Here is a 17,319-nt window from a genome sequence, read left to right as displayed (position 1 = left end):
CTTTGCTGAGATCTAAAGCACCCGCAGAACACCCGGGGTGATGGAACAAGACACTTATCACGGGGGATTATCAGTGACTTGAAAGCACTGTATCAGAGGGGTAGCTGTGTTAGTCTGGTTCTGTAAAAGCAGCAAAGAATCCTGTGGCACCTTATAGACTAACAGACGTTTTGCAGCATGAGCTTTCGTGGGTGAATACCCACTTCGTCGGATGCAAGAGTGGAAATTTCCAGGGGCAGGTATATATAAGCAAGCAAGAAGCAAGCTAGAGATAATGAGGTTAGATCAATCAGGGAGGATGAGGCCCTGTTCTAGCAGTTGAGGTGTGAAAACCAAGGGAGGAGAAACTGGTTCTGTAGTTAGCAAGCCATTCACAGTCTTTGTTTAACCTTGAGCTGGTGGTGTCAAATTTGCAGATGAACTGAAGCTCAGCAGTTTCTCCACCAATGTAATATATGCCATCATATGCCAGCAATGCCCTTCTGCTATGTACATCGGCCAAACTGGACAGTCTCTAAGGAAAAGGATAAATGGACACATCAGATATTAGGAATGGCAATATACAAAAACCTGTAGAACACTTCAACCTCCCTGGCCACACAATAGCAGATCTTAAGGTGGCCATCCTCCAGCAAAAAAAACTTTAGGACCAGACTTCAAAGAGAAACTGCTGAGCTTCAGTTCATCTGCAAATTTGACACCATCAGCTCAGGGTTAAACAAAGACTGTGAATGGCTTGCCAACTACAGAACCAGTTCCTCCTCCCTTGGTTTTCACACCTCAACTGCTAGAACAAGGCCTCATCCTCCCTGATTGATCTAACCTCATTATCTCTAGCTTGCTTCTTGCTTGCTTATATATACCTGCCCCTGGAAATTTCCACTCTTGCATCCGACGAAGTGGGTATTCACCCACGAAAGCTCATGCTGCAAAACGACTGTTAGTCTATAAGGTGCCACAGGATTCTTTGCTGCTTTGAAAGCACTGCAGTGCCAGCTCCATGTGCTAGAAAGTGTTAAAAGAGCCCCTCTCCCAAGTACCTGATCCCTTTTAACAGGGGGTGGAGCTGGGAGCCGTACACATACACGCGTATGCAAACCAGCATAGATGACAATGGAGGCAGTGTCGAGAGCAGATGTATGTGAGCTGAAGGCTGACTTCACAACCCACTCATTCACAGCGCCGCTTCCCTCCACCAGTCGTGAGCAGTGACGTCTTTCAATCTCCGCAAACAAATCCAGTCTCAACCCTGCACCCGGCCTGTGTGCCGGAGAAAGGGGGAGCTCGCTCGCTCGCCGAGGCCTCTTGTGACCCAGGCGCTCAGCCAGAAGGTTTGCTGGCAACGTTCTGCTCCTCAGCCCTGCTACCGTCTTCCCTCTGCAACCCACAACGGCGCAACAGGCGCCGGCAGCGACAAGGTGCTCTGGAGCGAGTGCCCGAACCCCCTGGTGTTTTCCACCCCAGAATGTTCTAAGCAGGTAACACAAAGTGATATAAAGACACAGCAGGAGATGCATTTCCTGGAGCAGCACCTGATTTCCGCTCTCCTGTGTGAAACTTGCCCTCCCCCCACGTTCACCACAGCAGCTTTCGTTACTGACCCGCCCTAAAGAAGCCTGGGCAGTAGCCGTTGTGATATGAACTAGTTATATGTGCACTCGATCCCTTCATTTAGGCGGAGATCCCTGTCATGGTGTACAGGGCCGGCTTCAAGCCGATTCACCCAATTCCCCGGAATTGGGCCCCGCGCCGAAGAAGGCCCCGCGCCTAAGGGGTGTTCGGCAGCATTTCGGCGGTGGGGGGGGTCCGCTCTGGGGGCCTTTGGCAGCATTTTGGCGGCGGGGGGTCCTTCGGTGCCATGAAAAACCTGGAGCGGATGTCCCTCTGCTGAGTATTCTAACCGGGCCCCGCGGGTCATAAAGCCGGCCCTGACAGTGTAAGGTGGCAGTAGTGACATCCCCGCCAGTGAGGCAGCCAGGCCATACAGCTTTAGCTTTTAACGTGCTCAGTTATCAGACAGAGATGCTCTGAATCCCTGAATAAAAGAACTCTGACAAGGTGCCCCAGGAGTATATATCTGCACAGCAGCTCCTCGGATGGGGATTACATTTCCACTTGGGTTTAAGCCCATCTCCAACTAGTCCAGACAAGGATGAGACCTGTTGGGGGGGCAGGGGCAGATTATTCCACAGATCAACCCTTCCTCTGAAACCTCTGGTGCTAGCCACTGTCAGGCACAGGACGCTGGACCGGACAGGTCTTGGTTCTGATCCAATCTGACAATTCCTGTACCTTGTACCAGACCACACACACACAAGCTTTGTACAGCAGGATTTCCCCTTGTCAGGTGGCTGCCATAAAGAAGGGGCATTTGTACTATAGCAAGTTGCCGAGCCACTAACCAAGTCCTGTGCATGGTCCAATTTTAGCAGAACAAATTTGCTGTTGTCCAGAGTGATATTGTTTTAGGCTGGAAGAAGCTGAGGCTGAAGTAGCAACATTTTAAAGTGCTAAGGGCCCCTCAGTGCCGACTGGCAGAGGGCCTACAGTCCTGTAACTCCTCTCAGGCCTGAGAACTCGCCACACCTAGCACACTGCCGTCCCGATATTTATCTGGAAAGAACATTGTGTAGGGTGTCAAATGAAAACTTACCTCGGCCTGGTCACCGCAGGTCATCCGCATACGGGTGTTGAATATTTTTTTAATTATCTCCCCACCGGACAGGGGGATGTTGATGGATGTGTCTGGCTTGGAATCGGTTGTGAATCAAGTACTGTGAAACCAACACAAAGGACACTTCATCTGCATTTTAAGTCAACAGAAGAGCAAGTTATCAGGCAGATGAGAACACAGCACGGCACCGGCTCTTGGAGCACAAACCGCAGGGGAGAAGCACTTCATGTGGGAACACACTTCTAAAAAACACAGTTCAAAGGGTTACTGGACTGTAAGAGGAAGGGGAGAGAATCCCTTTGTTATCCATGACTTCAGACTTCACAAAGAAGCCAATATGCTCTCTTTGAACAGTGGACCCCCAATCCTGTGGGTTGAGGATGCTGAGAGGCGAGAAAAATGCCTTCGACAAAGCTTGGAGCCTGCTAAGTTCACATGTAATCGCTCAGAAGCACGTTATACTTTTGTTTTCTTTGTAACCAATTTTCTGTTTCTATCATCTCTGCTTGGTATCCCATCAATCTGTGTTCTCAAGTAATAGAACTCTCTTTGTTTTAGTATGAACTCCCCTGGAGGTTATGCATGTTAAAGCCAGGTGTCCATCCTCAGCAGAGCCAGCCAGCCGGGTCTTTGGAGACCGCAGGGTTGGTAACTGCAGTGCATGGACCATGACAGGGGCTGGATACCGCAGAGGAATGCTCGTCCAAGTGGTTCGGGAAGGGGAGGCGGGGGCCCATCTGGTCCAACGTCCTGTGCCTGACAGTGGCTAGCACGAGGTTTCAGAGGAAGGGATGATCTGTGGAATAATCTGCCCCTGCCCCCCAAACAGGTCTCAGGAGGAGCTCCCTGCAAGGCAAGGCAAGACTGGCATTGGCCTGAGAAGTTTGCTGGCCTGGCTAACAGACCGGCGCAGCAGGGATCTGAGGGGTAGCATGGTCACCCACAATTCTGGACGCCTGCAGAAAGCGTCACAGTAACTTGATTTAACAGCAGAAAGAACAGGCGTACTTGTGGCACCTTAGAGACTAGTACGCCTGTTCTTTTTGCGGATACAGACTAACAGGGCAGCTACTCTGAAACCTTGATTTAACAGCAAGCCTGATTCAGAGACTGCAGCCAGAACCCATTGTGCCTGCTGCTGCTGCCCTCTGGAGGCAGACAGCGGCATGGCAGGAGCTTTCCATGGTACTCAAACGGACAGAGGGAAGAAATGAAGCAGCTGGTGACACTATTAGACACTGGGTGATTCCCCGCAGTTACTGAGAACAGCTCGGTGGGAGTGGGGGACCTGGTTCTGGAATGGCCCCTGCAAATTAGAAAATAGTGCAGGGATGCGGATGCCTGGAAGATAAATTCATTTCATAGCAGGTGGCTTCCAATGGGTCAGTGAAGTGGGCGCAGCATAGCCCAGATACTGTGTTGCTGTAAATCAGCAGAGCTGTGAGGCTTTACACGAGCTGAGAATCTGGCCCATCACACCAAGTCTGAAATCTGGAGGACGATCTGTAACCCTTGAAATGGTTCCACCTAGATAAAGCCCATTCGAACTCTGCATTGCTCGGCCCCTGCGATGTAAATGAAACAGAAAGGGAAATCGAAAGCAGTAGTAGCGTGTGTTCACACTGGACACACTAGTGTAATCGGGATTAGCGACAACTGTCCGTTGGTGGATGCTTTCAGCTCCAGTTTAACTACTAGGCACCTTTCCCCCTTATCTTTACCCACAAATTATAACGTCTATTTATCAACTTCCAGGATATTCTTGATCATTTTCTTGTCGCTGCTCACAAATAAAAGAAGAATGGTCTGAAGGATAGAAAGAACGTAGCACCAGGAATAGGAGACAGTTGCATAAATGCAGTTTTTCCATTCGGGGACAGTCTCAGGTTGGATAGGGCAAAGTATCAGTTTGCTGCCAGGATTGCATTCTCTGGATGGATCCTAGAAAGCAAACCCCACAGCAGTGACCAATGTACAGGAATGAAGAAAGTCAAGATCTGGGGGATAAAACTGACATCTGCTAAACTGTATCCATAAAGGTGAGAAAACCAAAATCTGTCATTGGGACCCTCCACCAGAGACCTAGAAAGTCAATAAAATGCAACAAGCTTTACACACACATCAACGTACCAGACAGAGCTTCTCTCATTCCAGGACACCCTAAAGGACTTCACAGAAGGGGGTGGGGGACATACAGGAGCATGTTAAAGTGAAAGAAACCCAATGAAACTTAATACAAAAATGCATCTTAAATTGAAAGTCTAGAAAGAGAGCTGCTTTCTGAATTCAAGAGACTGTACGATACGCTTCACAATCAGATGGGCAGCTTTTCATGATGGTTTATCCTAGATTTTCAAGCTGTAATTCACTAGCTCCTTAGGGAATCTCTTGCGTGGGTGTAATTCTGAGCTCTGCGTTGGAAAAGCAGGGCTGGTGTGCTTGCTCTCCCAAGGGTAACAGAAGAGTGGCAGCCTCCTTAAATACTCCCCAAATGTCTCCCACTTATTTTGATCATTCTAAAGAGGAAGCCCCGTTACAAAAAAAAGAGCGTGTGTCATATTCAGTGTGTCATAGATAAAGGCCACAGAATAGAAAGCCTCCCATGTGTCCAAATATCGAAGCCTAGGGAGGCCAAGAGAAATGGGTTGGAAGTATGGGGGTCTACTGCCCAGGTGAACATTGCTGGATAGGGACAGATCTGTGTCGCCATCTTCCTATACTGCACTATTGGGAAACGATTGATACAACAGGCCCACGCTCAGAGCTTTTCAGTAACGTGTGGGGGGGAGCAGCTGTGGCCTGAGAGAACACCAGCAAAGCCTCTGAGCCACTGAAGTCTGCACTGCCACAGCACAGACACCATCTAACCCTCCTCTCAGAGCCCCACGGTACCTACCTTAGCTCTGGATTGCCTGGTTCTCCCAAGCTTAAGAACAGGCACACTCAGTGCCCTGGAAGGGTCCGGGGCTCTGCCCATCTCTGCATTAACAAAATTTTGGGGCAGTGATTTAAGTGTTCACAGCACTGCAGGGAGTCAAAGCAAAAACACCGGAAACCAACCCAGCCAATTAACTGACTTAGAAAAATCCACCATGTGCGGGGGGCCACGAACAGTGCAGCCTCTCATGGGCTATTTTCAGTCTGGTGGGCTTACAGCGAGCTGCTTTCGCAGTGAACCGTATCACACCGGATCAGTGCTAGGCCCCAGCTTTTAGACATGACCTTGGAGGAACCTCTTCAGTTTGCCCAACCCCCAAAGGGTCCCACCCTTCCCCAAGGGTCGGCCACGTGGCCTCAAAGCCTCCAAGACCAAGCCAGAGGGCTCCAGCACTCCAGTTTCACACGGGAGGCTCTGCCCGAGTCCAGTGGAGACAGACGCCCATTCAGAGACTTTTTGCCCTTTGAGGGATCAATGCATTGCGGCATGTATTTGCAGGGACAAAAGGATTTACTCATCAGCCGGAGGCAGCATGGGGCAGCCCTGAGGTTAGCACAGAGAAGCAACGGTTAAGAGAGCTCAGGCTGACCAAGCCAGGGTGCTTTTGAGCCATGCTGCTGTAGGAACCATCTTGGTTTGCTCTGTCTCTCTGGCTCAATCCCTGGTAGGAGCTCGTATGTTTCTCTGCAGGCTCAGCTCCTAACTGCCCTGTCACACCCTCTCTTTGTTCTCCAGCTCAGGACCTTCGCTCTGTCTCCCAGCAGGAGGTGCTGGAGCTCTCCTTCCCCTCGGCTGTTAGTCATTGGATGGGAATGCCCCTGCCCTTGGGGCTTCCACTGCCTTTCCTGAGCCTCCAATCACAGGAGTGGGTTTCAGCCAGCCCTGAAAGACCCCCTTCACACCCCCCTAGACAGCTGGGTGACCCAACACCTCATGCCTCCCGCTCTGCCTCCAAGGCAGCTTTTACAATCTGTGCATAGCAATGCAAAGCACAGAGGGAAACTGAGGCAGTTAGGAATCAAAAATATTACCAAAACTCCCACCCTTGTTCCCACGCTGCCTCTTACAGACCAAACGGAAGCTTGGGGAGGAGGAGGAGGAGGAGCCAGGCTTCAACTCCACGGAGCCCTGCACACCTCAACATTCAAGTTGTGCTGAAGCTCCGTTGTTACAGCCCCTGCTACATAAGCCAGCACTGAACTCCACCCACCCAGAAGCCAGTCTTGGCTCTAGAGACAGCACGGGAGTGGGAATGAACATCAGGCCCATGCAGCATTCAGCTTCCAGCCAGCAGCTCTGGCTACCCGATCCCAGCTTGGCCTCCCCATAGGGATCTCCAGATTTTGGCAGGCTACTGAGGTGGGCATCAGGCCCTGCATTTGCAGGTGAAGTGTTTTAATTTCCCAGTTTTTATTAAATTACAAAAAGGCAAAAAAAAACCCACAATCGATAAAAACTAAAACAAAGGGCAGCAGGGTGAGGGAAGACAGGATCCCCACCACGTGCGAGTCGAAGTTTTCCACTCCCTGCAAGTAGTAGGGCTGTCTTGGCTGCCGGGACCCAGCTCCTGGCCTGTCCCACTCCCTCACTGCACAGAGGAGTGGACAGGGCCACACTGAAGATCTGAGGTCAGGAAGGAAGTGAAAGGCGTTACTGTCCGTACGGGCCCCCTGCTGGACAGAGCCCTCTCCTGACCTTGCCAGCCCTTCAGCATGGGGCCCCTGTGCTTCCCCTGTGAAAAGTCCTGAAAAAGCTACAATTTGGGTGGAAAACATCTGTAAACCCTGAATAGTGGGTTTTTCAAAAGCTGAGAGCGGGTTTTCTTTTAGGAGGGGGGAGAAAAATCAACACACAGATAACAAAAGGCCGTAGGTAGGTGGAACTAGGGGCCCCCACGTCAGCCGAACAAGTCACTCCCTGCCTTTGGTTACCTCAGCGGCACACCGAGCACTAAGCAACTGGCAAGGGGAAGAGAGAGGACCAGCTAATGGTCCAGTAGCTGCTGCTGAGTAGCCCAGAGACCTGATCCTACATGAACAGACCCGCTGAGGTATGTGGAGAAGGACACGGAATGGATTGCGAGGTCAGCTGATGGATTCAAGAGTTATGCAGCAGGTGCCCACTTTATTTTATCCAGACACCATGCAAAAGCTTTACATGTGAACCTCTTCATATTTACTAAGCTCTTGCAGGTATGTCTGGGCAAACATCTGTTAATGGGTCTAGTTTTATCAATAATGGGAAGGGCTAAAAACTGTTTTAAATTTTAAACCTAATTCACTTTCAGTGCAATCTCTTTACTGAACACGCTGTGGACGGACTCCATAGTTTGTTCGCAGCCCCTCTCAGAGAACGGACTGTTCTCATGCAAAGCGATGGAAATCTATAGGGCATTTGACACTGGCTCTATGAATCCTATGCCTCACCTCCTGCCCCAATCCATTGTAACAGTGGCAAGATCAGGCATGGAACTGACTCAATGACTTGCTTTAACCCCCAGACTGTAATGGAAGAGTGTTTTACCAAGCCAGGTCAGCAACAATGGGCGGGGCTTTTGCCTCAATTGGGTTAGTTGAGGGAGAGAAACAAGGTCCTTTCTCCAAAGAAATGGTATCAATGGAATTTATTGTGATAGTTAACAGTATATCAATGCTCATTCAAGGGGACTTCTAGGGAGCTACCCGAAGTGTGTAAGTTAAGCATGTGCACAAGACTTCACAAGATCTGGGTTTAAGACTGATTTGGCCAGCGGATCCTTTACTGTTCAGAACAGAGCCGATTCAAACACCACCATAACATTAACAATCCATTTCTCTTACAGAACACCATTTATTTGGCATTTGGATGAAATGTTTCTCACAGCATCTTGAGAAAAAAAAAGATTTAGTGCCAACCCCAAAGAAGAAATTAAAACATAAAAACATAAAATGTCACACGGACAGAATTATTACAGTATCAAATTTCATTTCTACATGGTATTTCATGGAATATCAAAATCTTTTATACACTGTCACGGTTACATTCAGTCACAAATCAACTACACAGGAGGAGTCTGCAAATGCAGCCTTGGCTGAAAATATTTTTCAAGAGAAGGTAAAAAGCTGAGTCTCATTCTCTCTCTCTCTCGCAGCCTCCCAGGCATACAAAAGTCTGGCATTCAGATCACAATACAGCATGGTGATGAAAGTGGCTGAGAGTGCAGCATGTCTCTTCTAGAACCACCTCCAACACACTCTGCTCTGCAAGGTGCACAATACTGCAACAAACAAAAAAATGTTGTACCTTATGTTGTACCTCAGCAGCTGGTTGATTCAGAATATTGATATGGGAAGATGATCTCTCTCATTTAATCTATCCAATATTTTATCCGGAGTGGAATCAACGTCAGAACCCACATGCATGGCTGCTACTGATTCACCTTCACTATCTTTGCAAGCTGTAATTTAAGAGTCTAGCCTCCAATCATGCATAAGGGTTTTAGAGGGAAATTTCATATAAAACAGAAGTGTTGAATAACTTTTCTTTCCCCCACCTACTTAATGGGCAAGCAGATTTTCTAAAGGAATGACAAGCTATGCTTTGTACAGAAAAAATTAGTGCTTTGAAACGGAGATCCACCACTAAAGGGAAGAACCCTCAGTTTGCCAAACTCAGTGAGTGTGCAGAAATTCATTCATTTAATAAAACTCTCAAAACACCCTTAATAGCTTTAGGTGAGGAAGGAGAACAGTTTAAAGTTCATGAAGCTGATTTTTCCAAATGAAGACTGACCAAGTTTAAGAGTGCAATACTGCAATCCTTACACAGGAAAGCTCCCCTTGAAACGGGACTTCAACGAGAAGACTGCCTGAGCAAGGGCCACACGATTAGGCCTTCGGAAATAATGTTAAATTCGTTTCACACTTCTGTTCAATCATGCCCTGTCATGAGAGGACAAAAGTCTAATTCTGAATGTCAAACTATTCCAGGACTGAACATTATGCAAAAATTAACAACTCTTGCCACACCTACATGGCCATAATTTTAATCTCTTGTATAGAATTAAAACCATTTCGCTTTCTGAAATTAAAATATGCTATTAACCCACCCAGTAGAACACTAGATGCTGCAGTGAGAATACGTGGGCATGCACAGTTGATAACATTGATACAAGTGGATATCTGAACAGCAAAAACCTTAACAATATGGCACCACATTTTGTTGTAGGGGAGGGAGATCTGAGGAAGAGTATTTTGTACGAAGCCAAAAATGGAGCCCATTAGATGGAACAGTCTTGGAACCTTGCAAAACTAGCTGCAATGAACAATTATTCAAACTGGAGAGAAGTGCACATTTTTCACTCACTTGATCTGCCAGGAATGATGACGTAACAGGAATCTTTTCAATCCGCTCCCTCATGCTTGGAGAAAGATACACCACTATTATTTAATAACAGTAACCAGAGGAGTGTGGTGATAAGGAATCAATGCATAAAATAAATGTGAATTCCAAAGAAATAATCAACCCATTGACATTAAGAGGAAGGGTTTCCTAGGCTGAGCACCAGTGTCTTTTGAATTGGTGTTCATAACAGGAGCTTCACAGCAGCCATCTTTCCATTAGCTTGGAAGTTCTGATGAGTCAACTGCTTTCACAGAAACTAACTCTTCCCCAGTTGGTCCTGAAGACTTGGTAGAAATGACATTTTCAGAGACAACAGATCTTACTCCAAGATGGACTATTATATATGAAAAATGCTACAGTGAGATAGTAAAAGGGAAATATGACCATTTTATTGCCAAATTAGATGCTCATGGAGAGGTAAACAAGATCTGTACTGAGTGAGCTGCTCTGTCCACAGCGGAGTTTTCCTGTTTACTGTTAATCTCAACAAAAACAGGGAAAAGCTGTAGCCTTTACTCCACTGAAGTGGGAATAGGTAAGAAGCTATGAAAAATATTACACTCAGACATCTACAGAAGAGAGTCTGTATTTGGAGTAATTACAACCATGAGCCATCACGAAATTGAGTTGCAACAAAGCTTATTTTCATATAAATTTACCACTGAGAAACACGTGACAGTAAAAACTGCGTGAGGTCAGATTCACGCAGCCTTGTGAGACATGTGAGGTAAGGTATCTGTTCACCTCAGCCAGGAAGCTATTAGAAGAGACAAAAACAAGCCTAAAGGCCTTTTGTTATTGCGCTAGGAAGCTATACAGAATGAATATTCACCTGGCTTTAAAGGAACGATAAGAAAGACGTTTGCCATTGGCCAGTGCTAACAAAATCCTTTCTGGAACAGTTCGGAGTAGAGACTTTGTATCCTAACCATGTGAACTATGATACTCTGTCCTATCACATAGTGTAGCCAGCTTTATAGAAGTATTAACTTTGCAGCCTGGGAGACAAACTCATATCCCAGAGCTTAGCTTCCCCTAGTTTGATGCAGCACAAAGGGTACCATCTACAGCATGTATTTATTAATCACCACCCAGAAACACGCACACACTCGTACATATAAAACTAAAGAAAAATCAGTACATACAATGTATAAAACGTATGAATGTGCTCCAAAAGTGCACAAAACCCGCTTTATTTTCATACTTCAGAAATGCTTGATATAGTCATAAGCTGTATGCATGGCTCTGACTTCTGCTATCCCCTCCACTCTACTGGACCAGGACTCTAATTCAGAGGAGGAACTGGCAATGACTCCATTGGGTGGAGAACTGCGCCACTCATTTTTAAACAGATTATAAAGTTAGACAGTGAATGGTAACAGGCCATGTTTACAAGATTCCTCAAGTGGAGGGGCTTTTCTAACAGTGCTTCCTAATGCACTCACTCCTGCATTAGCCGCACATGTGAGAGCTGTGTTTTACATGCCAAGGGGTTTAAGATTGTTAGGAAGTGCCTGAATTTCAAGAGACACTAAATACAACCTGGGGGATGAAAATCAGGGTTATTTTGCAAACAGGTTGAACTATCAAGCCACTCCCCAAGTACAGTAGGGCAGATAGCAAGATACCAAATAGAAAGTAGCAGCATTTACAATGGGGGGGGGAAAAGTCAGCTACGCTGGGAAAGCACATTGCTGGGATAGGATCCCATTAATCCTGTACCATTTCTCTGTAACTAGCAAAATTAACCAAAACAGCACAATACCCTTCCCATGCCGTGCTTTCTTCCTGTCCCTCTAGGCTTGCTACCTTTCATAAGGCAACAGGACAACACTCATGAGAAGTGTTCAGTACAAATTCCTTATATGACTGCTCTGATTGTGGGAACTGCTACAGTAAGTCAGGGAGAATCAGATGCAAGAAAGATGGGGTAGAAGAGAAAGGAAATCCTGTGTACACTAAAATCCAACTTCATTTTGAGAACACTAACAAACTAACAAGTATTCAGTATTCATAAAATCCAAGCCAATAGAATCCATCTTTGCCTAATTTGAAAGTTAAGTTTAGTGAGTGATTGACAAGAGCCTCATGTTGTAGTGCACAAGTTAGTTTTGCTAATTTAAATGAAGCTAGATTTAATGGAAAGGGATGATTTAAAGGTTTAACACAACAGAACAAATCTCATATGACTGAAGTATCAGTTAGGGAGTTAATCCCTTCCCATCTCTTCCCCAAAGCACTACCTAACATGTGCCGTGCCTCTACTAAAGAGATGCCAGTATTATAGACACATCCTTGTTTATGAATCAGAAGTTTACCTCTCAGTACAAGATTTGCAGCTACAGATAAATAAATAAGTTGTAACTGTAAATCCCAGTTTTGTTTTGCTCAGTACCCATTTCCACAGAAAGCAGAAGAAATCCAACATTATGCTGATCCTTTTCATCCTCCAGTTTTTCATGAGTGTAGCACTGGAGCACAAGAGACAACAACAGGTTACATGGCGACTGCCCCTTCTCCTTTTTTCTTGTCAGTCAGTGTCCACTTCCAGGGTCCCACAGTATTCAAATTCAAACATGTTGATTTTTTTTGTTTCCGCTCTGTGATTAAAAAAGACAAAAAAGCTACCCATGCTTTTTCCTCTTTAGAAGAAGTCAAAGAAAATTCTCTGCACCTTCTTTCCCATAGCCAGTGGAAAAAAAGTACAGGTTCCACAATCCATATTTAAAGGACAAACTAATTAGTGAATGAATGACAGCTGAAAACAAGAGGCACAGTGCTATACTAGAACATAAAAGCAGGGTGCTCAAAATCGAAGTGGAGCTTCTTTCTGAAGTTCACCCCATGGATTAGTGTTTGCCTGTACAGCTGTGTGCAAACAGTCGCTCATATTATTTCTGCCAGCAGTAAGCATTTTATTCCTTTATACAATGGTATTAAGAGAACAGTGACTGTGGTGGCTTCCTGCAAGAGTTTCTGCCGGTGTGTTTTCACTGTGGGGTGTGTCGGGAGGTACAAGGAAGGTGCTACTATCTGCAGAGTCTTCCAGTTCCACTGAAGAAGGGCCAACTGAGGGAGGATGAGATTCCTCTGTAAGCTGTGGTGATAAATCACTGTTTCCTAGTGATGGCTGACTGCTCTGCACTGTCTGGGAGAGAACGCCATCTGCAAGGGAGAAAGGCAAGAAGAATCAGAAAGCTCTGGCCTATCACTGTTCACTCTGGGTGGTTTTTCTATGAGGAAGTTTCATTTAAGTTTGCTTGTTATATGAGGTGCTCCTCACACCTAACCCCAGAAAGACCAAACAAGTAACTGGCACACACTGAAGGGGTTAAATCTAGCTAGTTGGTCCAAATAGACAATTTGGTATAAGCAATAACATGACAGGATGTGACTCATTAGTCAACACATATACTTTGGGTGTGCAGCACTTCATGAATGTGCACTTTTTTAAAATAAGGGATTGGTTGCTTAAGTCACTTTAGAAATATAAATACTATTACTAACATACAAATCTGTTAAAAATGAGAACATTTTGGTCTAGTTTATTCTGCTATTTTTGTAGGCTATTCATCCAAGGACATTTGAAACAGACAAGTCAGTTTCATGTTTCTTGTTAATTTTACTTGCAATGTTCTCAAGCACTGAAAGTGCTGGAAAACTTTGGCTAGGAATTATTATAGGGAAATGTTTAAAGTTATACTAACTGCTTTCACTGGAATTATTTTTGTTTTGAAGTTTCATAAAAGTTTCTGATAGATAGCGTCTGCAAAACCTAAATTTGAGGTCAGTATCTCTTAAACTATGATCCCCAAACTCCAACTTGCTCTTCCTTGATGCTAAATACTGGCTTTTATAACTTCAATGGCTCAGAATTCAGGGTACAGAGCCTGTTGCTGTATTTCAGTCTCCCCTATTTAGGTAGTTTTGTTTGGATGTGTTCCTCATTTGTGTGCCATTAACATATGCACACTTCAAGAATTCCAGGATAGCAAGAGTATACTCAAAGGTGATGGTAACTGCATGTATATGTACAGCTCTCAGAGCGTATTACTGGTTCACATTTTAGTTATATTTATAAAAATTCAACCCAAAACAAAAAGAAAAAAAAATTCCTCAAAAAGCTCATAATATATTGAAGACACTTGTCAATTTTTTTGAACTTCAAAATACACTAAGGTGTCCATCAGCCTGGTATCAAGAGTACTGAAGTGTTAGTGACCTACCGTTTTATAAAAATTCACGCTTCATCTCAGCTCAGGATGTAATACAACAATTAAATATCAACTTTTAGCTGATCACCTACAACAACTAAAGGACTAAACCTTCAATTAAAGAAAACACAACCTTCATCAGGCAAAGACCCGTATGAACAGGTGAACTGTGCACGGAAAGTGTGCTCTGCAAAGCGTGGGGGAAACAAATTCCAGCATCAAGAACCCTCCCGTTGTGATTACTCCGCCAGCATACACCAAATTTACCCATCAAGAGACTGTTCACTCTCCTGTCTCCAGCTGCTGTAGTTTAGGTTTCCTCCATCATATTTAAGTCATAAAAAAAAAAACTTTAAAGAGGTAAAGTCTAAGAGCTAAAAACAAGTTTGCAGCAGTCATACAAATACTGATTTAGAGGCCCAGAGAATTTTAGTATTAAGAGTAAAATTATTATAGAACAAGACCTGTATTAAAACGTTTGCCACAAAAAGTCAAAGATTAGATTCTGAAATATATCTTTGCTCTTCTATCATAGAATCCCTAAAATAGGTGTACATTCCAGTTTAGTTCAGATTATCTTCCCTTTAAGCAGAACAAAAGAGGACTGGAGTGATACTCGTAAAGATATTTGTTACAAAGCTTGTAAAATTATCAAAACTCCTGCCCACGTACCTGGAGTAGAACAAAGGATACTGTCTGGATTGATGGAAGCCTCATAGGGAGGAGGCGGGTCATCCGGATGCTGAATATCAGGATATTTGTAAGCTGTATAGGGCGGTGGGGGGTCATGGAAATGAAATGCTCCGCCTTCCCCGTCATCTGAAAGATGCAGCGGAGTAAGGCCAGTTCCGAAACCATCTGGACCATAATCAAAACCAGGCATCCTGCGGCCCAAGTTAAAATGGTGCACTGTTTAAAAGAATAAAATATGAGAAAATGTGGCTCTCTCTCATTTCCTTTCCCTCCAGACTAAGGCCCACCTCTGCGCCTTCTTCCATTCTGCCCCTTATTCACAGAATCTCTCCTAAAACCTACATAATGAAGCCATACTTTTGCCTCATTCAAATTCACCCTAAATCCCACAATGCTACTGCCATGCCTAAATGTCATTCATCCAGAAGCATATATAAACCTTAGCAAACCATCACAAAACATCTAGAATTTCTCTCCCCACTTGTTTGTCCTCACCCATGTCATAACTAAATTCTAAACTTTAAAGCTCCTTCAGGTAGGGATCTTGTCTGTTTGTTCTACACGGTGCCCAAGCACACCTTTGGGCATGGTACAAATGTTATTACCATTGATATTCCCTCAACGAATGGATAAAGAGAAGAATGCTGGAACACCTGATAAGGGTACCATGTCAAATGAGGACTTTATCATGTGAGCAAGCATACTAATCAGGCACATTAACTAACATTCCTACTCATTAGCCTACCAATACAGAAGGAGAAACAAGACTTGTGTCAGTACAAGATCTTTAGAAAGATCAGGCGTGTCCCACAGAATTAAATTTTTTGAAAATCATGACAATTCAAGCCAGTATGCAGAGGTGTTCAGCTACAGCCACTGAACAGGTCAGCTCATAGCCAGACTCCCATTTCCACTTGCTCTCTTTACATGGTAGAGACTTGTAATTTTATTAAGGGTTTGTCTACACAGGGAATTCATGGGGAAGTTAGTGTGCAACAGCTAGGCTATGAATGTAAGGCGCAAAAGCTATGCCACACTATCACTCCATGTGGACACTTGGATTCCATACTGAGATGCCTGTGTGCAGTTGAAGTTAATCTGCTTTGGAAGCACTGAGCTATAACTGAGCTAGAACTGCAATGTGGGAGGTGAGGCAATCTCTTTTATTGGACCAACTTCTGGTGGGGAGAGCCAAGCTTACACAGAGCTGCTCTTCAGCTGGGAAGTGTACTCAGTGTCACAGCTAAACACAAGATGGAACAGATTGTTTAGTATAATTCGTTAACACATTTCAAGGGACCACTCACGGTGAAGGGGACAGCTATAAATCAGTGTCTCTACTCAGTCCAGGATTTTTAGTACCTAGCAAAGTTATGAATTTAAGCTCCCAGGCTTATCCGGTGATGAGTAAATGGGGGAGGATCCCAGTGCCCACGCTCCAGTCCGAGCGTCTACACATTTTACAGCCCTGCAACCTGGGCCCCACAAGCCCACGTCAGCTGACACAGGCCACCCACGGGTGTTTAATTGCAGCGCAGACACACCCTTTGAGTACATTTCCCAGACCTGAAGAGCTCTGTGTAAGCTCAAAAGCTGGTCTCTCTCACCAGCAAAGTGGGTCCAATAGAAGATATTACCTCACCCACATCTGTCACTCCAATATCCTGGGACCAACACAGCTACAACACAACCGGCTAAAACTGCAGTTACAGAATACTTACAATTTACTCCAATCAAAGACTCAATGCGCTCTCTGCGTCTCTGGCGCAGCCGGTGGACCATGAAGAGCAGCAGAGATAAGATAAGGAAGGAGGAAATGCAGCTTACTATCAACCGCATTCCACTTGCCATCGAGTCAAATAAACTGTTGCCATCTGTTAGGTGAATTTAATTAAAAACAAAAAACAAAAACACAATTATTACTTTCACCAAGTGTTATTTTTCTTGAAGTTTTCTTTCAATACTGGGGAAATATGAACCTAGAGTGAAGATTAATAACTAGGTTTTAAGCTCATCTATATTTCATACATGCAGAAAATTGTATATTAAAAAGTTATTAGGAAATCCATCCATTGTAACGAATCTGGATTCCCTTTAAATTTGTTATCCGGCACAGTGGAACCAAGTGCTTAAGACTATAGATGAAAGTCTTGCATGACATGGAAAGGGGAAAAGCAGAGGTTTAAGAGCATTTCAGATACTGATCTTTATTTGCACCAGACAGTCAATAGATCTGTGCTCCAAGAGAGTAAAGGTCAGTCCTACGGTTAAGGGAAAGGCCTAAGAATTAGGAAATCTGGGTTCTATTCCCAGCTCTACCATAACCTTCATGTCTGATCTTGGACAGGTCACTATTCTTTTGAATTTCAATTTATCCATCTGTATGAATGGGAATGTTTTACATATCACCTAGAGGA

At 44.9% G+C, this 17,319-nt stretch overlaps 1 protein-coding gene across 6 annotated transcripts in view; it reads right to left on the bottom strand.

Moving 5' to 3' along the window:
* Positions 1–8,417: 8,417 nt before the first annotated feature.
* Positions 8,418–17,319, bottom strand: part of DGCR2 (DiGeorge syndrome critical region gene 2) — an 85,619-nt gene continuing 76,717 nt past the window's right edge. For 5 of the 6 annotated variants that reach the window (XM_044989839.1, XM_044989835.1, XM_044989836.1 and 2 more), the window contains 3 exons: positions 16,624–16,776; positions 14,882–15,118; positions 8,418–13,160 (listed from right to left, as the gene is read on the bottom strand). In XM_044989839.1, the coding sequence (XP_044845774.1) occupies positions 12,919–13,160; positions 14,882–15,118; positions 16,624–16,776 (632 nt within the window). In that variant the 3' untranslated portion in view covers positions 8,418–12,918. The remainder of the gene's footprint in view (positions 13,161–14,881; positions 15,119–16,623; positions 16,777–17,319) is intronic. The other variant, XM_044989840.1, reaches the window with a different exon arrangement.

Source organism: Mauremys mutica, chromosome 16 (genome assembly GCF_020497125.1).
Source record: "Mauremys mutica isolate MM-2020 ecotype Southern chromosome 16, ASM2049712v1, whole genome shotgun sequence".
NCBI classification, from domain to species: domain Eukaryota; kingdom Metazoa; phylum Chordata; order Testudines; family Geoemydidae; genus Mauremys; species Mauremys mutica.
Note: the sequence above shows the minus strand (reverse complement) of the source record. Positions and strands in the feature narration are given on the sequence as shown.